At 48.3% G+C, this 24,475-nt stretch overlaps 1 protein-coding gene across 3 annotated transcripts in view; it reads right to left on the bottom strand.

Annotated features, from left to right (window-relative positions):
* The window catches only part of LOC115075911 (V-set and immunoglobulin domain-containing protein 10-like), a 76,017-nt gene that overhangs the window by 45,554 nt on the left and 5,988 nt on the right, over window positions 1–24,475 (bottom strand). For 2 of the 3 annotated variants that reach the window (XM_029576859.1, XM_029576856.1), the window contains exon 1: window positions 13,796–13,984. The exons of the other annotated variant lie outside the window; for it this stretch is intronic. In XM_029576859.1, the coding sequence (XP_029432719.1) occupies window positions 13,796–13,868 (73 nt within the window). In that variant the 5' untranslated portion in view covers window positions 13,869–13,984. Of the gene's footprint in view, window positions 1–13,795; window positions 13,985–24,475 lie in introns of those variants that run through there. 3 annotated transcript variants of the gene reach the window in all.

Genomic DNA, 24,475 nt, shown 5'->3' on the forward strand with positions numbered 1-24,475 from the left:
TTAACATTCTGTATGCTTTTTTGACTGCCGCACACTGAGAGCCAAGGATTTCAAAGTATTGTCCACAATACCAAGGTCCTTTTTCTGGGTGGTAACTCCTATTATGGAACCTAACATCGTGAAATTGCAGTGTGATTGCTCTTCAAAACGTGCATCACTTTAGGGATTGTAAAGCTAAATTAGTTGGGCAGATGGGCAGACTAGGTAGCCCATATGGTCTTTCTTCTGAGGTCCTGTTTCTATGGATAAAGCAGTGTTTTTATTTGTTAACCATTAATTCTGTTTAAAACAACTATATGAGAATATATGTACATTAGTTCTTTAAATGCCACGATCTTTTTAGACTATTAAAATCGGTCGGTTACATTATAGCATGCAATTTAGAAAGGTTTCCCTTTATAACAGACGCTTAATAATCCACTGTTCTATCCTACAGCACTGATACCATGCAAACTGCACTGATGATTTTTTTTCTACCCAACTCTTTCCTCCTGCTTCTTTGGACTTCCATTTCAATAAGAACCAGGACTGGGCTCTGACACTCTCACTTGCAACAACCCTGAGGCCAGGTGCCAGTGCTGCCCCTGGACCCTTGCAATCTCGGCCCCCTAAGTCTGACCACGGCAGGTCGCCATTGCATGACTCCGTTTCCTCAGGCGCTGCGAACGCTACCTCCGCAGCTTTCTCAGCCCCCGGCCGAGCTGTGGGACACACAAGTCCTGAGCCGGGAATCCAAGCCATATCCCCTCTGCATGTGTGGAGCACCACCATTGAGCTACACCAATCATGTTTAATGTGTTTGGGGAAAGTGGTTTGTTTAATTTTGCCTTCTAATAGCAAGTATGATCAGATTACTGCTCTTGCTATATCATTACATACCCATCTTAACTCATCATAATGACCACTTATGTAAATATAACCATTGAAATCATTGATATTCTAAGCAGAGGCAGGTCTCCTTCACTCAGCACACAAGATTGTAGTCCGAGTTTTCAGTGGCTGTGAGTTATCTGGAAGAAACCTAAGGAGGTAATTTTTAAAGGACTTGCATGTGTAAATCTAACATAACAATTTTCAAAAGCCCACTTACACACACAAAGTGCACTTCCACGTGTGAAACCCATTGTTAAGCGTACGCATGCTTTTCCCAGTCAGGCCCTAATATCTGTGTATGTGTAACCTATAGGACCACCATTACCAGGGGAAGAGGTAGATCGAAGCCATCGAAAGGAGAGGGGCTGTTAATGGGGGGACCTCAGTCTACCAGATGTAGATGGGAGAGCGGCAGGATCAGCTGGAAGTAAGGAGATCCTTACAAGAAGTTACTCTCCAGCAACTCCCCAGACCCGAGACAGTATCACAGAGGAGACAACCTGGGGGTCTGGTGGCCACTGAGCTGTGTGGTTTCACGTAAACAGTGAATCAGGACTATACTAGATTTCGGAAGAGTTGACTTTAAGAAAAGAAAGGAGCATGTTAAGGACTAGAGGGTCTAAGAGATTCATGGGAACTACAGAGAGCAATAAACAGCAGCATCCCCCCTTCCACACGTGGACTGGACCGGGGCACACCTGGGAGCTGCTGGGCTATCATGAGACCCATGGGGCCCTTCCGGCAGGGCAGTGGCGTAGCCAGAAATGAATTTTTTTTTTTTTGTGGGGGGGGGGGGGGGGGGGGGGGCCAAGGTTAACAATGGTCGGCAGTTGAGGGGTGGAGTCAATATGGCGCCCGAGTGAGAAGGTTGCTCCGCAGTATTTTTTCCTGAATACTAGATTTCCTCGTTAAAATACTTTCAAAATGCCACATACCAAATGGAAAGCCCGGTTACACGAGAGCCAGGCTGTTTCTGCAAGCCCGGAAGTGCGGCAAATTTCCATTCAAACCTTCTTTACATCCACGCCGAAGGAGCCGGGAGCGAGCAAACGCCTCCGTCATTGGCTAATGAAATCTCGCTTAGTCCCGGCGCGCCAAAGATGCAGCCCCGCCCCCAGCGGGAAAGAGAGATGCAAGCTACCATCGCGAGTCTGCTGGAGAACCCCGTGGAGCCGAGAGGCCAGAACGGAGGAGAACCGGGAGGAGTATCCCCCCGAGGAAAGCGAAACCTCTGCAGGATGGCAGATGGTTGTACCACAAATTGGATTCTACCTGCCACAAGTCTCGGAAGGAGTGCAACCTGCCCCTCAGACGCTGGAAATGAACCGGGACACTGGGGCTGAAGCCACGCGAGTGGGGGAGTCTCTTCAAGTTGTGTCTCCTTTCCTCGTAAAACCCGAAAAAATTACAATTGAATCGATATGGGAGGCTTTGGCAGCCATTGAAGGTGGGATCATTAAACTTTGTAAAACGTGCCTAGATTCCAACAAACGGAGTTTGGACAATGAAAAAAAGATTGAAGACCAGGGAAAGAAATTACATGATATGAATGAGAAAATTAAAGTAATGGAAAGTCATCGACAACAGATAATTCAACAAGAAGCTGTCCAGAATAAAAAGATTGAAAATATAGAGAACTCACTTTGCAGTTTAAATGTAAGAGTACTAAACTTTCCAATTATATCTCAATTGTCAGCATTGGATCTGTTCAAAAATTACTTAAAATGTTATATTAAAAATCCCTACGGCGGCGTTACCTTTAATAACAAAAGCGTATGACTTACCGCAGAAGAAAAAGGAAAGGGGATCGAGAGAATACAGATTTACAACAACAGCTGAATGTCACGGAATTACTGGAGTTGTCCCATGAAGACAAAGTAGATTCAAGAGGTGCTCTCTTTGTGACTTTTGCTTTTAGAAGTGAAAAGAATAACGTATTAAGATTGTTTTTCCGTAGTAGATTGGAGTTGTGCTTTGCTAACAAAGTATGGTTATTCCCAGATATAACACGGGTAACACAGGAAAGAAGAAAGAAATTTATAGAAATGAGAGCAGAAGCGTTGAAAAGTACAAAATTCACTCTTCGCTACCCCTGTAGATGGGTACTTAAATATGCAAATTTGACCTATGTATTTTTCGAACCGTCACAATTGCATTTTTTTTTTTTTTAGATACTCACCCCAATGTGACTTAATCAGCACAGATGGCATAAGTAGGCAACTCATTTGAGGGCATCCACATTCTTTTTTCCTGTATGTATAATTTTGAATCATCGCTCTTAGGATATTCCATCCACCCCCCCTTCTATTGCTTGTTATTGCAGGGTGGATTAAGAAATGATAATTACATGTATAATGTTTCTTTTGGAAAGATATTTCTATGGTATTCACCTAATTTTTCCAATCACAATGATTTGTTGTATAAAGTTTAAAAATGCAATAAAAAATAAAATTAAAAAACAAAACCCACCAATGGTAGGCAGTTGACGTACAAGCCTAGGTCCTACTATTTGTACTCTCATCAATAAATAATGCCTTAGAATGCATCTGACATGGGTTTCTAAGTACTTTCATCATGAGTGATGCTTTAAAATATTTTAATTCTATTATTTCGAGCACTTACCAGCATTAAAAATACCTTAATACTCATCATAAGAACTTAAGATTTGCAACAGGTGCAGAACAGAACTAGGACATGCAAAATGTTCCAATGCCAAACACTTTGTGAAGCAAGACAAATCCCTACAAAAAAAAGATACTAACTAGAACCTTCCATGCCATACCATAACAGCAGTAACTCTCAGGGCTCAAACAGCAGCAACCTTATCTACAAAAAGGCACCAAGCCCTAGAACACTAATACACTACATAATGGACAAACAGAACTGCTACAATTCCCTACATGCCAGCCAAAATACTGCATCTCTGACACACATGCACAACACAGAGACCCCCCTTACCCAATACAGAATAAGGGACTACAAATTAGAAACAAACATTAGTGACAAAACTGCAATGGAAAGCCTGAGAAACCAGCATCAGCCTCTGTGAACAGCAAAGTACAAATATTTAAGAAATGCACATTCCCAAAGATGGAATATTCCGATCGCTGAAAGGCAAAATTATTTTTTTTTACCTTTATGTCTGATCTTATTTTTTAATCGGTTGGTCCCAGTCTTTTTGTTCCCCTTGTTTGTCTTTTCCTAATTCCCTTTTCAGGATCTTTTATTCTTTCTGTTTCTTCTCTCTCCTCGTCTTCTTTCCTTCCTCCTTCATATACACACACAGATTCTCTCTCACATGCACTCTCTCAAACACATGCTTTCTCTCACACAGGCTCCCACTCTTGCATGCTCTCTCTCACATTCAGGCTCCCACTCTCATATGTTCTCTCTCACATGCAGGCTCTCATTCTCACATGCAGGCTCTCACTCCCAGGTTCCCACTCCCACACACACGCTCCCATTCTCCCTCACAAACACACACGCTCTCACTCTTACATTTTCTCTCACACAGGTTCACATTCCCACACAAACACACAGGCTCTCACATGCAGGCTCATATACACACACACACAGGCTCTCATGCTCACAAGTAGGCTGCCACTTCCACACACACACACACACAGGCTCCCACTCTCATACTCTCTCTTACACATAGTTCCAACTTTCATGCACATACGCTCCCTTACACACACACACACACACACACACACACACAGGGTGTCACTCCCACGTACACTCTCTCATACACACAGATTCTCCATTCCCACATGTTCTCTCACATACATACACTCCCTGGTAGGCTCTCATTCACACGCCCATCCCACGGCAGGCTCCCATTCACACAAACACACAACCAGGCAGGCTCTCATTCTCTCGTAAACACAAAACCCAAGCAGTCTCCCCATCAGGAGCAGAAGGAAAAGCCCATTCTGCATCTGCTGCTGCTCTTTGTGTGCCGGCCCCTGCGCTATTCAAAACTCTTGCGGCTAGCACTTCCTCTATCCTGACCGCGTGCATCGTGAGATCAGCATAGAGCAGTGATAGCCGCAAGCATTTTGAATTCAGTAGGGCCGGCCCACAAGGTCGGGTTTCTCTTCTTTGGCCGCTGGTGGGATAGGATCCACCGGTGGCCTCATTCTGTTTCCAGCCGCCAGTGGGATGGAAACCACCGGAGGCCTCCTGGGCCACCTTTCCTTTTTGGCTGCCTGTTCGTGGGGGCCCTGCAACAGGGCCTCTTTTCTCAGGCTGCTGGGCCAGGGCAACGCTAAGTGGGTGGGCCTGAGTTCAAAGTGGCATAGCCATGGCCTCCCCATGGCTATGCCACTCCGGCAGGGGTAGGGGGCCCTTTACACCAGATTGTGTTGTTCCAAAAACAGAAAAGAGTTTAGTCAGAAACGTATTAAGGAGCTGACAAAATACACATTTCCTCTTGGTTACGTCCCTAAAATAAATCCAAACTGTGACAAACAGTCCATAAACACGCAGGGCCGCCCCTGACTCCAAGAAGTTTCCCCAGACTTTTGAAATCCCCTTACTGGCACCTGATTAGTCCTTGTGGCTCTCCTCCTCTCCGGAAAACCTTTGCCTTGAGCAGGACAGAGCCCCCTGGACCGCGATGGCTTCATTCCCACTTCGGTAGGCTCTTTTTCCTTCTCTTCACTGGTAGTAAAAGCTCTGGAGAAGCCCCTGCTGCCCACTCTTCTTGGTAGCAGAATTTGCATTTTGCTTTATTCCTTTATGTCTCGTTCCTCGTCTTCAGAATAAACTGGTGAGGATAAATCCCAGTGGAGCGGGTTCCCCCCTCAGATTCCTACCCGAAGCTCCTCACGGCTGCTCCAGGTGCCCCCTCTCTTTCGAGACCCAGAGTCTCTCCTCGAGCCCAGACCCTCCTGCATTCTTGGTTTGGTTGCACCTCCAGACCCTCGGGCACCACTCACTGGGCTGTGTCTGCTTAGCACTGCGCTCCTCCTGTGACCCCATAGCTGGGCACTGCAGGACAGGAACCCGTGGTAATGAAAGGGCAAGACATCTTTGGCAGAAGAGGAGTCAGAACGCCGGCGATTGTTCAGCAAAGAATTAGGATACAAAGCAAGAGGAAAAAGAGAGACACAGGAGGCAGGGGGGAGGCCAAATTATCAGGAGAAGGCAAAGAGTGACCTGCCCAGTCAGTAAATGTCTCATTAGATATCTAAGTGAAAAGAGGAACAGTAAGAAGTAAAAGGACTTGGTGAAAAGGAGGAGCAGAAGAAAGCAGAGCTTTCACACAAATACTTTTGCACGGTGATGGACCAGAGGCAAGGAGATAAGGGACTCTGGATTGAATACATTGCCATTCATTGAGGCGGCAGTCAGTGATGGATTTAGGATTTTGCCATCCCCTAGACACTTACAGTGCCGTCCCCTCCCACTTGGGACAACAAGGAGCAGGTCTAAGGCCCAGCCCCAGAGTGTCCTGCTGTGAGAAGTCTGCAGTACATTGCAAACATTTCCATCTTGAAATTACATAGTAAAAGTTTGCTTCTTTCTCTACAATTTATTTTCCTTTTATTGGGTGAGGAAAAGGGATCTCACGTATCAGAACATGGGGGAGATCTCAGGGAGGGGAGAGGAGGGGAATAGAGGACCAGAGACGGGAAAAGATCAAGGGGGCAGGGGAGATCAGGAATCTGGGATTGAGGAAGGAGTAGGTGGGTTCCAGGACCTGGGGAGAAGGGAGAGATAGGGAATATCATAGGTTCCTGGATCTGGAGGATAGAATCCAACAGCAAAGGTGAGAGCATGTGAATTGTGGTGGTGGTAGTGGTGTAGGGTTGGATGGGATGAGTGAGCAGGGGAAGAGGAAGGGTTTAGGAGGAGGCAGGTGTTTCTACCATGCTCTGGTCCTACTCTCCCTTGCATCCCCCCTCTCTACCTTCTCACCCACTCTAGCACACACATACACACACACCCAGCACCAATCCCTTCTCCCACACACACAAAAATACTGCCTCCCTCCCCCAGTCCCCTCCCAGCTGATCCCCTCTCACGTTCCAGTGGTCCTCCATAGTCCCTCCTAATCTCTCCAACATGTTCCAGGCTCTTCCCCCTCCCGCTGGAGGGGAGGGCCTGTTCTCTGCTGAGTGAGATTTAACCGCCTTAGGCACAGGGCCTAGTGTGCCTATTGACAAATTCAGGCCTGAAACTGAAACAAAAAAAAACCACAAGACTACGGGACCTGATAAGGTATTTCCCAGAACACAGAAACTGCTAAAGTGAGAGGGAATGTACCACTCCCTGCTCTGGGCAGCTTGAAACAGGAGAGTTTCTAAGAGACTGAAGAAGAGCAAGCGTATTAATGCTCCATAAGGGTGGGAAACAGGAAGAACCAATAACCACGCAGGCCTGCTCGGGATGAACAAGGTAACGGGGGCACTAGTGAATGACAGAATAGTGCAATGCCTTGAATAAGTGACACGGTTTCACAAGGGGAAAATCTTGCCAAACCTGATTGATGTAGTAGTAGAAGGGTGGGGGGAAGAGTGCAGCAGGTGTGGTTCATCTGGATTTCAGTAAAGTCTGACACTGTTGCACATGTGAGAGTGGTGAACAAGCAAGCCAGTCGGGGAGCTGGCAGAAAACATGTGAACTGGATGAGAAGTTCTTCAAGCAACAGGACTCAAGAGAGTGGTTTGTCAACGTTCAACATCTACTGTACACACCACTTTTTTTGCTCCCAGCTGCGGATCTTAGGATTTGAACTTGCAACTTTCAAGCCACAAACCAGGGACTACCAACAGTGAGCTAAAGAAGCAGCTTGGACTCAGTGTGTGGTACTCAATGGAGTTCACTGTGGAGAAGAGAGAGCGACCAGTGGGGTGCCACAAGGATCAGTGCTGGCTCCAGTCCCCTTCCATGTCTTTAGAAGTGACATGGTGGAATGGTCGGATGGGAACGTGAGCCTATCTGCTGCTGATCTGTAAATCTGCAGCAAAGTCGGAATGCTGAAGATGAAAGATAAAAGATAACTTTACAAAATTGGAAGAATGGTGAATCCATAACAAATGCAAACTCGTGCATACGGGATGCAGTCATCCAAGGGCCAAATACTTCTTTGGATGTGAAGAAATAGCAGTCATCAAGCAAGAAAGAGAAGAGGTGAGCTTAAACCTGAAGATGAGATTGATGACTGCAGCACAGGACAGTGGACTATGGACAAGATGGTTCACAGCCAGCATGGAAAAATACGGTAAAGGAGGTAAAACAGAGCTGGAAACGGCATAATAAGGTGGCACAGCTCAGCCACTGGAAACCGTGTAAACATTACAACACTGGCATCACGACCCTAAGGGCCCTGTAAGAGAACCAGATATTGTGGTAAAGGAGAAAAAGCACAAGAACAGCATCACTGATAGAAAAGCCGGTACCAAGCCACTTCTCTGTGGATCGAATGGCGGGAGCGAAGGTCCTTAAATATCAAAGGATGCCAAGAAAACTCCCTGCATATGTTGGAAAGGTGGACCCTTAAGCCGAGACGAGGCTGACACTACCACCAGGAGTGGGCCCCTGTTGGTCCCCGTCGTCGGGAGGCGGTACGGGCGAAGAAGACCCAACTGGACCTTCACCTATACCAGCCCTCGTTCCCCGCAGGTTGAGTCCTTGGGTACCGGGGCCGGCAGGACTTAGGCGGGGGTCTCTCAAGGCATGGAACTGGAGGAAGAAGCTGAAGCGGCATCGGACGAGCAGGAGTCGAGGCAGGCGGCAGACAAGCGGAACCAGGAACAGGCAGCAAACAGGCAGAGTCGGTGAAACAGGCAGGAGGTCAGGGCAGGCGGAGATCAAGAGTCATGATACCAAGCAGGAGTCGGGCAGGCAGGGTCCGAGCCAGAAGATCAATCCAAAAGGAAGAGGAGCAAGGTGGGGACTGGAGACAAGGAGCAGGAACGCTGGAACCAGAAATCAGGAGCAGGAGGCAAGGCAGGAACACTGGGAACAAGGCAGGTATCAGGAACACAGACAACTCACACTCACGAAGGAGCAGGACCCGTTGCTGAGGCCCTGATTGAAGGCAGGGCCTGGCCTTAAATAGACCCTGGCTAATAAGGCCTCTGTATTACTCCATGGTGCAACCTCACCTTGATGTTGTGTGCAGTTCTGGTCACCACATCTCAAAAAAGATGTAGCAGAATTAGAAAAGGTAGAGAGAAAGGCCACCAAGATGATAAAGGGGATGGAACAATTCCCCTGTGAAGAAAGGCTAAACAGGTTAGGACTCTTCAGCTTGGAGATGAGAGGGCTGAGGGGAGATAGGATAGAGATCTATAAAATAATGAGTGGAATGGAACGAGGAAACAATCAGTTTTCAAAAAGTAGAAAGACCAGGGGACACATAAGGAAGTTACTGGGAAATACACAGGGGGACACATAAGGAAGTTACTATTAAGAGAAAATATTTTTTCACTCAACGCAGAGGACGTGGTGAAAGCTATCGAGTTCCTAGAGGAAAAGTCCATAAACCATTATTTATTTATTTAGCATTCGTTTATATACCGAGGTATAGCAGACATTGCCTTCACTCCGGTTTACATTATAACAAACCAGTTACATTTAAATCCATAACAGTATAACAGTAAAAAAATTGAATCAGAGCAATAACTTAGTAATAGTCAATAAATACATTACCGTATATATTAGAAATATGACTATAAAAATCTTGTAGGGGGGACGATTGCAGAAATCCACTTCTTACCCCTGGGATCAGCAGCTTGGAATCTTTCTACCCCTTGGGATCCTGCCAGGTTCTTATGGCCTGGATTGGCCACTGTTGGAAACAGGATGCTGGGCTTGATGGGCCCTTGGTCTGACCCAGTATGGCAAGTCTTATGCAGGACTGCTTCAGCAGGAGGAGCGGCAAAAACAGGCTCCTGCTTTCCTGCAATCCTCCCCCATGAGGCATGGGCAGCAGCAGAGGAGCAGGAGAGGCCCCGGAGAGTTCAGTTTTTGTCTGGATGGGCCGTTTGGTCTTCTTCTGCTGTCGTTTCTATGTTAGTGTCTTAGGGCCTGGTGTAATGTTTGTAGTATTGCCTTTTCATATTTAGGGTTGCATGCTGTTTTGGTATGGGATGTTTACTATATTGTAATTAAGCTATGTCTGTCCATATGAGGAGGAAGCAGAAGGGCAGATGCTGGGAACAGGGGGAGGAGGCGGCAGGAGGGAAGATGCTAGGGGCGGAAGTTGGATGTACCAAACGTATGTTGATGGTAAAGGTTAATAGTGGAAATGGAGGCATTATGTGGATGGTGTGCAGATGGAGGAATGGGGAAGGTTGAGGGACAAAAGGGAATGGAAGGCTAGGAGAGAGGAAAATGGAGGGGCAGGTGATTGTTAAAAGATGTGAGAAACGCTTGGGAGGAGTGAGAAGAGATGAATGGAGAGGATGAAAGAGTCAGAACTTGGGTCTTTGGTGCTGGGCTAGTGGCAGTGATACCAGTCGCACTATGGTAGAAACAGTCCTCTTGCCACCAGTTCCCCCGCTCCTGCTCCTTCACCCACCCCGCCAAACCTATGCGAAAGTTATGTGTTCAACAGCAGGGCACATCTGCACACACTGGAAAAACTCAGGGGAAACATTGATCAAGTTCAGACTCAACGTATCCTGGCTTACAAGTGAAGTCCATTCCTGTGAAGGTATGAGCAAATAGGGATGTGAATCGTGTCCTCGATCGTCTTAACGATCGATTTCGGCTGGGAGGGGGAGGGAATCGTATTGTTGCCGTTTGGGGGGGTAAAATATCGTGAAAAATCGTTAAAAAATCGAAAAATCGAAAAACCGGCACATTAAAACCCCCTAAAACCCACCCCCGACCCTTTAAATTAAATCCCCCACCCCCAAATAACTTAAATAACCTGCGGGTCCAGCGGCGGTCCGGAACGGCAGCGGTCCGGAACGGGCTCCTGCTCCTGCATCTTGTCGTCTTCGGCCGGCGCCATTTTCCAAAATGGCGCCGAAAAATGGCGGCGGCCATAGACGAAAAAGATTGGACGGCAGGAGGTCCTTCCGGACCCCCGCTGGACTTTTGGCAAGTCTCGTGGGGGTCAGGAGGCCCCCCACAAGCTGGCCAAAAGTTCCTGGAGGTCCAGCGGGGGTCAGGGAGCGATTTCCCGCCGCGAATCGTTTTCGTACGGAAAATGGCGCCGGCAGGAGATCGACTGCAGGAGGTCGTTCAGCGAGGCGCCGGAACCCTCGCTGAACGACCTCCTGCAGTCGATCTCCTGCCGGCGCCATTTTCCGTACGAAAACGATTTGCGGCGGGAAATCGCTCCCTGACCCCCGCTGGACCTCCAGGAACTTTTGGCCAGCTTGTGGGGGGCCTCCTGACCCCCACGAGACTTGCCAAAAGTCCAGCGGGGGTCCGGAAGGACCTCCTGCCGTCCAATCTTTTTCGTCTATGGCCGCCGCCATTTTTCGGCGCCATTTTGGAAAATGGCGCCGGCCGAAGACGACAAGATGCAGGAGCAGGAGCCCGTTCCGGACCGCTGCCGTTCCGGACCGCCGCTGGACCCGCAGGTTATTTAAGTTATTTGGGGGGGTTCGGGAGGGTGGGGGATTTAATTTAAAGGGTCGGGGGTGGGTTTTAGGGGGTTTTAGTGTGCCGGCTCACGATTCTAACGATTTATAACGATAAATCGTTAGAATCTGTATTGTATTGTGTTCCATAACGGTTTAAGACGATATTAAAATTATCGGACGATAATTTTAATCGTCCTAAAACGATTCACATCCCTATGAGCAAAATCAACTCTTTTTGGAGATATTACCCAAGAGAAAGAGACCTGCGGGTCATCATCTCTCATGGCTTCAAGATGACAGGTCAGTGTGACAAAGTACTTGGGTGAATAACGAGAAGTTCTCCTAACTAGAAAAAAGGGAAGTAACATCTCTCAACAGGCATCTCATGACCCTCCACTTAAGAACTTAGAGGTCCATATTCAAAACCTAGCCCACTAGGGAAGTCGGCCAGATAAACTTACCCAGCTAATTCAGCCAAGATAGTCAGTGCTGCGGCTGTGCCGCTGAACATACACAGATAAACTTATTTGGCTAACTCAAAAATTATCTGGCTAACTTTAGACTTACTCAACAGCAGGTCTAACTTTTTTACCTAACTTACAGGGTTATTTTCTAAAGGCTTATTGCACGTGGAAAGGCCCTTTTTTGTGTGCGATAGCATGCAAAGTTGGGGCGGGGGGAGGGAGGAGTCAGCGGTGTCTTAGCTGCTGGCGATAACGCTACCAACGTTATCGTCAGTGGTGGTGCTATTTGATGTGAAAGCCAGCAGCAACGACACTGCGGTAGTGCAAAGGCTGCGGGCTTTCGCAGCCCCCCCCCCCCTGTTTTCGCTGGATTCATCATTCTGCGATGAATGATGAATCCAGGCCTTAGGGAGATAAATCTAAATACCGTTACTTATCTGGCTAAGTCAGATAAGGAGATACCCCCAGTTATACCCATTCTGCTAACTGCTTAGATAGGCAGTTATCTGGCTGAGTGGCTCTGAATATCAGGCCCCCAGTAGATCGCTGGAGACCATATCTACAAAATGACATTAACAAGGCAGAGGCAGTTCAAAGGAATGCCACAAAAATGGTGTATGGCCCTGTCATAAATGAGAGACTGGCGGAATTAAAGATGAGGAGGCTGATATTTAAAAGCCATGTAGATGGATAACTGAAAAACTGTCCATGGCTGTCTATGTTCCAAGAAATTCTGTAATTTAGCCGCATAAGTCAGAGGGTGGGTGCTGAACCAGTCTGAGCAGAGTTAGTCGCATATGTTATGTGGCTAACTCTGGTTGTGCCGTAGGGCTGATCTAAAGTTGGCGGGTTATATTTATTTGGCTAACTTTAATATCCCTGTTAAGTTAGCCAGATAGCTATATCTGGCTGCCTTAACTAGCCGCTCCGCAGCTGAATATTGACCTCGTACTTTCTAGAAGAAAAGGGAAAATATGATATAAACATTCAAATATCTAGCAGGGTTCAATAAAACACCAGAAGGAAGCATTTTCCTTAGGATGAGAAGCTCAAGGATAAGTATGGACTCCAAAGGAAGACAAGAGCATTCTTATTCAGCTGGAGATTGGGGACCCTTGGAACAGACATCCAGCAGAGAGAACTTTTTCTTAAAATAGTGCTTGATAAGTATTTTATCTTTAATATGCTTGTATGTTTTATAAGAACATAAGAACATAAGAAATTGCCATGCTGAGACAGACCAAGGGTCCATCAAGCCCAGCATCCTGTTTCCAACAGAGGCCAAAAACCAGGCCACAAGAACCTGGCAATTGCCCAAACACTAAGAAGAACCCATGCTACTGATGCAATGTTTACAGTTCATGCTGCTATATTTCTGTATTGCCTGGAAGCCACTATGTGTAAAGGGTTTTTTTTGTAAAAGTAGAATATAAAAAAATCAAATACTAGGACCCCAAGCAGCAGCAGAAATCAAATATGCATGGAAGAGACACACAGGGACAGAGGAGGGAGGAGACCACAGATCCAGTAAAATCTGTGACAATGCAGCAGGAAGGTACACACTGGACAGATTTGATGGACCTAATGGTCGTTTTCTGCTGCTTCCATGTGTCTGAGACAGGTCTCCTTTCCTCAATTCACAGGAAAGCAGTTCTCCTATAGGGAAGGCAAGTCTCCTTTAATCAAGGTGAGCAGAATTGCAGCCTGAACAGCCTTTGGAATCCCTCAGAAAGCAGCCAGAAAATGTATCTTATTTGATTTGCAAATACAGGGGGGGCTGGGGAGTAATTTACATTCCCTGAAAAGCAGCAGAGAGACTCGATCCTTTTTCTCTCCCAGCTTCCTGAGCCGGGGTGCCTTTAAGGGCGCCGAGCGGAGAGAGAGCCGAGACATTTATCGCAGACTCACCTGCCAAAAGGAGACCCAGCAGGAGGAGAGGAAGACGCGGCCCTGGACGGCTGGACCTGCCCCAGCAGACCATGACGGCTCTTCATAAGCTTGGCATCCTGCAAGCGAGGGCAGCTATTCGGAGCCAGCCAGAGAAAGGTCAGATGGAGCCCACCTGCATACCTGCCACAGGTGTTGTCATGAGTCAGAGGGAGGCGTGCCCAGTGTCAAAGTGATGTCAGTGCCGGCCCGGGGAGGGGCATCTCACGCGCGCAGTCAGGTGGGAGGAGACGAGTGCGCCCTCTAATGTCAGACCAGGGGAAAGGTTGCCCGGAAGAGACCAGATGTTCTCCGTTTGCTACCAACACGAAGATTTGTGGCCCCCAGTTATTTTGATGTTTATATTTATTGGACATGTGATAACCTTGTACCCAAGGGTGGATTTTGACTGTGTGTGCCATCACCTTAGATTCATTATGGTACCTTGTAATGTTTGCTCGAATAGATAAAACGTTTTTGGGTTTTTTCTTAAATGAACGAAGTAAGAAGGAATTCATTTTTCTTGCCCTTACTGGGGAGCTTCCAAGTCGCCGAAACTGGTCATCTGGAAAATTTGGAACTCCGGACAGTTTTAAGTCAGAGATTAGAAATGAAAGCTCCTTGCACATCCCCAGGCTGGCTAATTAGAGCTAGACAGATGTTGAAAAGGATCTGGGGCTTTGAACCCTGGAGCCCCACCGTCACATTCCAAACGCCCTGCATGGCCTCGAGAAAGTCACTTCCTGGTGCCGGGCGCAAACCTCTGGTCCCAAGGGCTGCAGAGGCCCCCCCAAAAAATGCAAATCAGCCTGGAAGCACAAAGCATGTGAATGACAATAAATCTGATAATTGTCTATTTATGGACAGGACACGCTGCGTGAGCCGCACGCCTGCTCGCACCCCTCCCAGTGCTCATGCTGGCAGGGCTGGAGAAGTACAAACAGGAGACATTTTATTTTTGTTTTTCGTGACCCACAAGGCTAAAGTTTGCAGGTGCTTTCCGCCCACAGACTTCGGGCGATTTTTCAAAGCAGGATTTCTGCTGGTAAATCTGCTTTGCACCAGTGCCGACACAGGCGCCCAGACTTACCCCGGCGCTTATATTTACACCCCGTTCTTTGAGAGGTGGGCGTGTCAATCGCGTCCCCGCCCCCTGGAATGCCTCTTTGTAGTGCACGTAACAAGCCTCACCAAAGCACTTTGGCGCATACTTTTACGCACTCCCACCCCCAGGCAATTTTCAAAATGTCATTTACACACATAAAACCAGGGTTTATGCATGTAAATCCTTCTGAAAATAATCCCCTAAAACAACAGAAATTTTACTAGAGCAGTCATTAATGCAGCACTGGATATCTTACCATTAAAAATCAGATAAAATATTTAACTGTTATAATTGGCAGATTACATAAAGCATCTCCATACTGAAATGGCTGAACTGCAATCTTAGGCAACAGTATCAGATGCATTACCATTAGAGAAAATTGAATTACATCTCTTTTGTATGGCAGATTACAGAACATATTTACATAATATAGATTAACATGGTAACATAATAATGTCAGTAGTGCTGTATCTATCACCAACCTGCCAGTTGGTTTCAGGAGAGTTATAGCAGGCTGGCAGGGCTGTCGCAATGGGCGGCCACCTGGTGGGTCTGGCCAGGAGGGGGTGGATGCCACACCACTGGCATCATTATTGGCATATTCTCGCACAGCCTGCAGCCGCTCTCATCAGCAAACCTATGGGACCTGCACTATGGCATCCACATGGAAGGTTTCCTGGCATGGCATTGATAAATTAACATTGTTTCTTATCAAAGCCGAGCTCGATGCACACTAAATCTTGTTTATTGAAGCAGACATTTTGGAGATGAAGAGATATTTAATGCGGCCCATCCATCTTGCTGTTTCTGAAACATATTTCATTGGGAGAGGCCCAGTTGACTTGAAGCGCTGGTAGTCGTTGAGCTAAATCACCGCGATCTGTTGCATGCACCTCCCTCCATTCCTCATCTGCCAGTTGAACTCCCTCCCCGCAGGCTTTCACACATAAGTGCAGCTCTTTCTGGCCCTCCCGCATGAGAAGTTCCCTCGCATGGCGGTCGGGTGCGTGCACTTAGTAGCATGCCTACTGCACCTGTACTTTCTTTTGCAAATGAAGTGCATGTGCGGGGTTTCCCCAGCATGACCCTCTTTTCTAGGCGGCCAAAAGAACGCGCCGAGTTTCAAAATCCACTCACCCAGATACGACTGCCTGGTTTTTACTCTCCTGCCTCTTTTGAAATGTCCACCCTGCATGTGCATGTTATATATATGTATCTATACATCATTTGTAGTAACTGACAAGTGATACCGTTCTGCTCTTTTTAGTTCTCCTGCAATTATTAATTAGCACTAATAGGTACCAAATACTAATTGTAAACTGGATGTTTACAGATGGGGGTGGGGGTCCTCACTGTATTCTTTCTTCCTATTCTTGCCCTCCTCATTCCGCCCAGGTGTTACCAAGGGCAGTCTCGTCTCCCTCACCCCCTCCTCTGCACTCTTCAGATTGCTCTCCGGCTGCTTCCCTAAGGCGATCCCTTCCCTTCTCCACGCCTCCTGCTGCTCCCGCCCCCCCTGCTCGCCTCAGCCCGAGCCTTGTCAGTCAGGTCTGACTATAATAAGACAGGTGGCTGCTTCCTGCAGGAACAAGTTCTCGCGAGAGCAAGCACAGTTCTCGGGGTCGGGGTTAGCGGAAAGACGGGGTGAGCCCCAGCCCTTTGCATCTATGGACTTGTAGTTCCGCTGGCCCTAAAGCCACACTGGCTGTGAATGACAGGGAGCCAGTATCTGGTTACAGAAGGGACCCTTTGTTTTCAGCTTAAACTGAATTCCCTGTACGTACCAGGATCAGGTCAGACTGCTGGGTTATGCCTCCCGTCCAGCAGATGGAGTCAGAGAGAAACTGAAAAGGCACCACTGATATACCCTGGTGCGCCCCCTGCGATCCTTCAGTATATCTCTGACTCCAGCAGATGAGAGAGCATAACCTTGCGGTCCTGATCTCCTGTAAATTGAATTGTGAAGGGATTTCCCTATCAGGTTTGACTTAATATAGAGGAGAAATCCTGTGACTAGATCAATTAGTGATTTGTACCTAATTTGGTAATAATAAGTGGAGCCATAGCAGGCCAGGCAGGGCACTGCCCTACAGCCTTTTCCCGGGGTTTTTTTTTCAGTCTTACCCAGTGAGAGGAGGGGAGGATTAATCGGTGGGCCGGTCACTCTCCCTATCCGCCTCCTGAGAAGTTTCATTCCTCGGAGAAGAAAGTTTAGTCGGGTGCTCTACACCCCCTGCAGGCTCCACCACCCAATTGTCTGTGAGGTACTTTAGCTGCCGGTGGCAGCGCTATTAAAAAAAAAATAAAATAAAATAAATTTAAAAACGAGGTAATTGTGTCCACTGCCTGCGTTCCTCACTGTGGTCTCCGGAAGGGGTGGCTTGTCACCCAGCCCTTACTCGTGCCGTTTTTTGGTGTTAAAAAAAAACCAAAAAAAAAAACCCATGCCCCGAGGCACTGTTTGTACGGCATGTGGGGAGCCGGGCCGTCGGCTCTCCCGCGAGGGCCTTTGCTCCCGGTGCCTTCCCGGGGGTGAGGGTTCCTCGCGGGGGTCAGCCGCGGCCGGGAGCTCCCCTTCCCCGCGGCGTGGGGCACGGCCAGCATCGGCCAAATCTTGGCAGTCCGCGCTGCCGATACCGGGGGCAGCGGCCATTTTAGAAAATTTGGCGGCCATTTTAAATGACTCGGATCGCGATGCGGTTTCGTCGGAAGAAGGGGATGACTCCCCCCCCCCTGTCCCCACCGGATCTTAGCCCCCGCGGGTTACCAGGGCCTGTTAATTTGCCACCTGTGGGAGCAAAAGGAGGTTCTTTGAAGAGGCCTCATCCCTTTTCCTCACAATTTGTACTTTTGCTCCACAAGGCTTATATGGAGGCCGAAGCGGAATGGGAGCAGGGTACTCCTGCCCCAGATAAACGGGGGAGACTTTCTACTGGTCTCTTTGGCTTGGGGGATGCAGCCCCGGCTCCTCCTCAACCTCCGCAGCAGGCTGCTCCAGCTCCTTCGGCTCCCCCTCCAAAACCTCCTCAGCATGTAGCTCCGGCCCCCCTTTCACAGGATCCGTCCACGCCGGATCCTGATATGGATGTAGGGGGTACGGACCCGGTTGAGGGGGATGATCCTCAGATACTCCGCTTATTTCATAAGGAAGAACTGGATCCCTTGATTGCCCATGTTCTTCGGGAACTAAAGATTCCAGTACCCCAGGTTGACTCCAATTCCCAGCCAGGGGATTTTGAATTAGACGGGCTCCGCACGCCTGCGCATGCCTTTCCTTTTCATAATAAACTGTTTCAGCTTGTATCCCGGGAATGGGATATTCCGGAGGCAACTCTTAGGGTCAGCCGCGCTATGGATAAGCTTTACCCTCTCCCTGCGGATTCCTTGGAGCTCCTTAGGGTGCCAAGGGTGGATTCGGCGGTCACTGCCATGGCTAAACATACCACCATTCCCGTAACAGGGAGTACGGCCCTTAAGGATCTTCAGGATCGGAAGCTGGAGACGTTGCTTAAGCGCATCTTTGAGGTTTCGGCTTTGGGAGTACGGGCGGCCGTTTGCAGCTGCATGGTACAAAGGGCTACCCTTCGTTGGGTACAACAGATGTTGACATCTCAAGATCTGCCTCCGGATGAAGCAGAGCAAGCAAACCGTATAGAATCCGCGGTGGCTTACGCCGCGGATGCCTTTTATGACCTCCTCCGCACTTCGGCCCGGTCTATGTCTTCGGCTGTGTCGGCACGGAGGTTACTTTGGCTGCGTCATTGGGCGGCGGACTCTTCCTCCAAGGCCCAACTCGGTTCCTTTCCCTTTCGGGGCAAGTTGTTATTTGGCACCGAGTTAGAAGACCTTATCCGATCTTTGGGGGAGAATAAAGTGTTTAAGTTGCCAGAGGACAAGCCTAGATTTTTTCGCCCTTCGGGTACCTTCCGCAGACGGTTTCGCGGGCAACGCCGTTTTCGCTCGGGAAGGGGGTCCTCTTTTGCTACCCGACAGCCGTCTCCGCGTTCCCAGTCATGGACTCCTTCCTTTCGTGGTAGAAGGCCGGCACGCGCAGGGGCGTCTCATACCTTCGCCACCTCTAAGGCGGCTCAATGAAGGGACGCCGGTCCATTCCTCCGTCCCGGAGGTAGGAGGACGACTCTCTTACTTTCGGGAGGAATGGGCCACAATTACCTCAGACCAATGGGTCCTCGACATTATATCTCACGGCTACGCCCTAGATTTTGCAAGGCCCCTGCGCGATTTGTTCCTTATCTCTCCCAGCGGTTCTCAGGTAAAGCAGCAGCGAATTGCTCAGACCCTGAAGCGATTGCAGGCGCTGGGTGCAATAGTGCCTGTGCCGCCCGCCGAGCAACGCACGGGCCGTTATTCCATCTATTTCATCGTTCCCAAGAAGGAGGGCACATTTCGGCCGATTCTGGATCTCAAGCGAGTCAACAGGGCGTTGCGCATACCGCGGTTTCGGATGGAGACCCTGCGCTCGGTCATAGCGGCGGTACACAAAGGCGAGTATTGGCTTCCTTAGATCTCACGGAGGCTTACTTGCACATAGGGATATAAGAGTTCCATCAAAGATTTCTGCGCTTTATGGTTCTGGGATCTCACTTCCAGTTTTGTGCTCTTCCGTTCGGTCTGGCGACAGCTCCGAGGGTGTTCACCAAGGTAATGGTGGTGGTGGCGGCGAGTCTTCGGGGAGACGGAGTGTTGGTACACCCGTATTTGGACGATTGGCTCATCCGAGCAAAATCGCGACGTCTCTGCGAAGATGCGATTCAGGCAGTCCTTCACCGGCTCCACTCCTTGGGGTGGGTGGTCAATTACACCAAGAGCCATCTGATCCCCTCCCAGAATTTGGAATTTCTGGGCGCCTCGTTCGATACGAAAGTGGGAAAGGTTTCTCTCCCACAGGCAAGGATGGAGCGTCTGATGGCGCACGTTCGCCGTCTCCTCGCCCTTCCCCTGCCTGTGGTATGGGATTACTTACAGGTTCTTGGATATATGGCATCCACACTGGATTTGGTTCCGTGGTCATTTGCGCATATGCGGCCGCTACAGAGGGCGCTTCTGTCTCGTTGGGACCCCAAATTGGAAGAGTTTCAGATACCTTTGCCACTCTTACCCCCAGCGAGGACCAGTCTACAATGGTGGTTGGATCCGGTCCACTTGCTCCAAGGCACCGATTTGGATCCGCCTCAATGGATCATTGTCACGACCGATGCCAGTCTGACGGGCTGGGGAGCAGTCTGTCAGTCTCAGTCCGCTCAGGGACGTTGGACGCCTCCTCAGACCAAGTGGTCGATCAATCGTTTGGAAACAAGAGCGGTTCGCCTAGCATTACAGCACTTTCTGCCTTTGATTCGGGACAGAGCAGTTCGGGTTCTGTCCGACAACGCAACCACGGTAGCGTATATAAATCGGCAAGGCGGTACACGGAGTCTACCGGTAGCAACCGAAGCCAGCCAGTTGATGGTGTGGGCAGAGCAGCACCTGTCTCGGATTGCGGCGTCCCACATCGCAGGAGTCGACAACGTTCAAGCAGACTATCTCAGCCGGCAACGACTAGACCCGGGAGAGTGGGAACTATCTCCCGAGGCACTCAGACTCATCTGTCGCCGGTGGGGAACTCCCCGGTTGGACCTCATGGCAACTCGTTTGAATGCCAAGGCAGCTTGCTTCTTCAGTCGCAGAAGGGAACACGGGTCAGAGGGCGTAGACGCGCTAGCTCTTCCCTGGCCTGCGCACGTTCTTCTGTATGTGTTTCCACCGTGGCCGTTGGTGGGGAAAATATTGCGTCGCATAGAATCCCACACGGGACCCGTCATTCTCGTAGCTCCGGAGTGGCCGAGGAGGCCGTGGTTCGCCGACCTCATCAATCTAGCGGTGGACGGCCCCTTGCGGCTCGGTCATCTGCCTCGACTCCTTCGGCAGGGTCCAGTATTTTTCGACCAGGCCGATCGCTTTTGTCTAGCGGCTTGGCTTATGAGAGGCGGCAATTGAGAAGGAAAGGATATTCCGAGTCGGTCATTACTACTCTTCTGCAGGCTCGTAAGCCCTCTACCTCGGTTGCTTATGTCAGGGTATGGAAGGTTTTTGACTCCTGGTGTCAGGGTCTGGAAGTGCCGTCGCGGAAGGCTACGGTGTCTCATATTCTGACTTTTTTGCAAGAGGGTCTAAAGAAGGGTTTATCCTATAATTCTCTGCGTGTGCAGGTAGCGGCCTTAGGCTGTTACCGTGGTAAACTTGACGGAGTTTACATTGCCATGCATCCGGACGTTGCACGATTTTTAAAGGGAGTTAAACATTTGCGACCCCCGGTGCGACCTATCTGTCCTTCTTGGAGTTTAAATTTGGTTCTCCGGGGTCTTTGTACTTCTCCGTTTGAGCCTCTACGAAGGGCTACTCTCAAGGATCTCACTCTCAAAACTGTTTTTCTCGTCGCTATTTGTTCAGCTCGCCGAATCTCGGAACTTCAGGCGTTGTCTTGTAGGGAACCTTTTCTCCGTATTTCTAATTCGGGGGTTTCTCTACGTACCGTTCCTTCGTTTTTGCCTAAGGTAGTTTCCGCCTTTCACGTCAACCAGACGGTGGACCTACCGGCATTTGCGGTGGACGGGGCTGAGGCGTCGCGGCAACCGGAACTTCGCAAGTTGGATGTTCGAAGGACGCTCTTGCGGTACCTGGACGTTACCAACCCCTTTTGGTTGTCTGATCATCTGTTTGTCTTGTGGGGTGGTCCAAAGAAGGGAAATAAAGCTTCAAAAACTACGATCGCACGCTGGTTGAAAGAGGCGATTGTGTCTACTTACATTTCCCAAGGTCGCGCCGTTCCAGAGGGTCTTAAGGCTCATTCTCTGCGCTCCCAGGCGGCGGCGTGGGCAGAGAGTGGGTTTATTTCCTCGCAGGAAATTTGCCGAGCGGCTACTTGGAAGACATTGCACACCTTTGCGAGACATTACCGTTTGGACGTGCACGCTCCGACGGTGGACTCATTCGGCAGTGGTGTGCTTCGTGCGGGACTGTCAGGGTCCCACCCCGTTTAGGGCAGCTTGGGTACTTCCCAGCAGTCTGGACTGATCCTGGTACGTACAGGGAAAGGAAAATTAGGACTTACCTGATAATTTTCATTCCTGTAGTACCAAGGATCAGTCCAGACGCCCGCCCATTTCAGTGAAGAGTGTAGAGTCCCGCAACTGTTGTTTTTTTCGTGTTTTTCGGGTTCCGTTTTTTACGGGCACTTGCTTGTTTTCATGGTTTCCTCGTTTTTTCCACATGTTCATATACGTTTCATCTTTATATTGAGCTAGTCACAGAATTTGCCATTGTTTTCTAATTTCATACTGCTTTGTTATGGATTATACTGGAGGATCGCAGGGGGCGCACCAGGGTATATCAGTGGTGCCTTTTCAGTTTCTCTCTGACTCCATCTGCTGGACGGGAGGCATAACCCAGCAGTCTGGACTGATCCTTGGTACTACAGGAATGAAAATTATCAGGTAAGTCCTAATTTTCCTTTTTACCCCCCAAAATACACAAAAAAAAAAAACTATGGTTGTTTTTATGGATTTCCACCCTCGTTTTGTAACACTCCACACTGCAGAATTTTGTTTTGGTTCTGGCGGAAATTGTGGTTGGGCCTAAGCTCCCTGCTGCCTCCGCGGTACCAAGTCAAGTCACCCACCAGCATATCCCAGTGAAATCCTCGGTTTCCCACCCATGCAGTAAAGAGGAGAGACTGAATGGAACCTCAGAAGAAATCCTGAGATTTACACTGAATTTATGCACCGATATTCTCCCCTTTTTGTGGTTGTTGGAACAACCACTGATAAATTCCTGGGGCAAAATAAAAACCGAAAGGAGGAGGCTTGCTTATGACCAAGCCTCCAGGGATAAATCAAAGGGCGAACATTTAAAGCCTGCACTTGGACTTAACTGAGCCACATGGCAGAGAATCTAATTCCTCGTGGATACCTTCTGTTTTCTTTTTGAAAAATTCTGTAAAGGAATCAGCTGTAGGATTATCCAGCATTCCTCCTCCTTTATAGTCACAAGTAGCATTAATTATATCAAATACAGCTTATCATTAGCCTCAGCTGGCATTTTCTTCTAAAAGAAGTTCTGTTTACATTCACACATTATTTTATAATACTCTCGAAGATGTAATCTGTATATGGCCTTATCTTTATCACAGAGTAACAGACGCCAGATACTTGCCAGATCCCTCCCCTTTCTCATTAGTACTCAAAGTTTCTCTGTAAACCAAAATGCAGATTTATTTAGCACTAAGCATCTCTTTTTTTTCAGACCCCCTACTGTCAATGGCCCATGAAATAGAAAGATTCCAGTTCTCCACTAGCTGATGAATATGATTCATAGAGGAGAAAGGCCAAAATCCCCTAGAGTTTCCATAAATGAACTGGCTGTCATCTATTTTTTAGTTCTATATTTACAAAAAATGCTAATTCTATTTGCAATCTTGGGTAAGACCATTCGAAGTAAAAGATATTATTGCATGGTCAGACCAAGCAACTGGAGATATATCTTCATTTCTTCTATGACTAAATCAAGTTGTACTGAGTCAAGGGGGAAAAAAAAACCTAAATCTAGGACATGCCCTTTATCTTGTGTTACAGAATTTGTAAGTTGCAATTTCTTTTTATCTGGTAGTTGTAGTAAAATTCTCTAGGTGTTTTTAATGCCTTCCTCTGGATCCCTCACCTCACCCAAAGCAATATGTGCCCTGGTCCGATGCCATCTAGCAATGGAACTAGAGAGTCTCTGCAAGCTGTGATACTTTTCATGGGACCACTGTGAGAAGAATCCAGAGATGTGGTACCGTACATGAGGTTTTCAGATCACAAAGATCCCGTCTTCAGATGTAACCAGAAATTCTTCTAAAGGACTCATGAGGTCTCGATAGCTTATATACAATATGATATAGGAATAAATCTTATGTTGTCTTTAGAAAAGAATTACATCAAAGAATTCTGCTTTCTCCAGGCCTCACACATAACAAGAATTTGTAGCGTTGAATGGAACTGGATAACGTCTGAGCTATTACTTCCTAGATCACAAGGCTCCCGTTCTTCCCTAAGTGTAAGGGAAGCACCTCATGGCCTGTACCCCTGACACACCCATCTGTCTCCACTCAGAACCGGGTGACATCCCCACCATTACATCCTGACACACCTTTCACAAGACCGCAGGGCTGTCCCTAAGCAAAGAAACAAGAGAATACGGAGAGAAAGTTAGACATTTCAAACAGCCCTCAATAAGGAAAGTGTACGACTTCTTTACTGAACGTAGACCACTCAAGTTTCAGGGTGAGCACATGAAAAGAGTGACCTTTTTCTGCCCATGGTCCACCTCCCACCCTCTTCTAGGAGCCTGTGACTATGGAAATACAGTAACAGTCGGGGTAAGTCATTCTGAAGGTTGAAATTATGAGGGAAACTGTAAAAGCTGCAACTCGCAGAAAAACTAGACGGGGAAAAAAAATCACAGCAGTGGGGTCGCCAGAAGGCAGAATCCAAAAGACTGCAGTTCCCAAGAAGGTATTC

This window comes from Rhinatrema bivittatum, chromosome 14, assembly GCF_901001135.1.
Source record: "Rhinatrema bivittatum chromosome 14, aRhiBiv1.1, whole genome shotgun sequence".
NCBI classification, from domain to species: Eukaryota; Metazoa; Chordata; class Amphibia; order Gymnophiona; family Rhinatrematidae; genus Rhinatrema; species Rhinatrema bivittatum.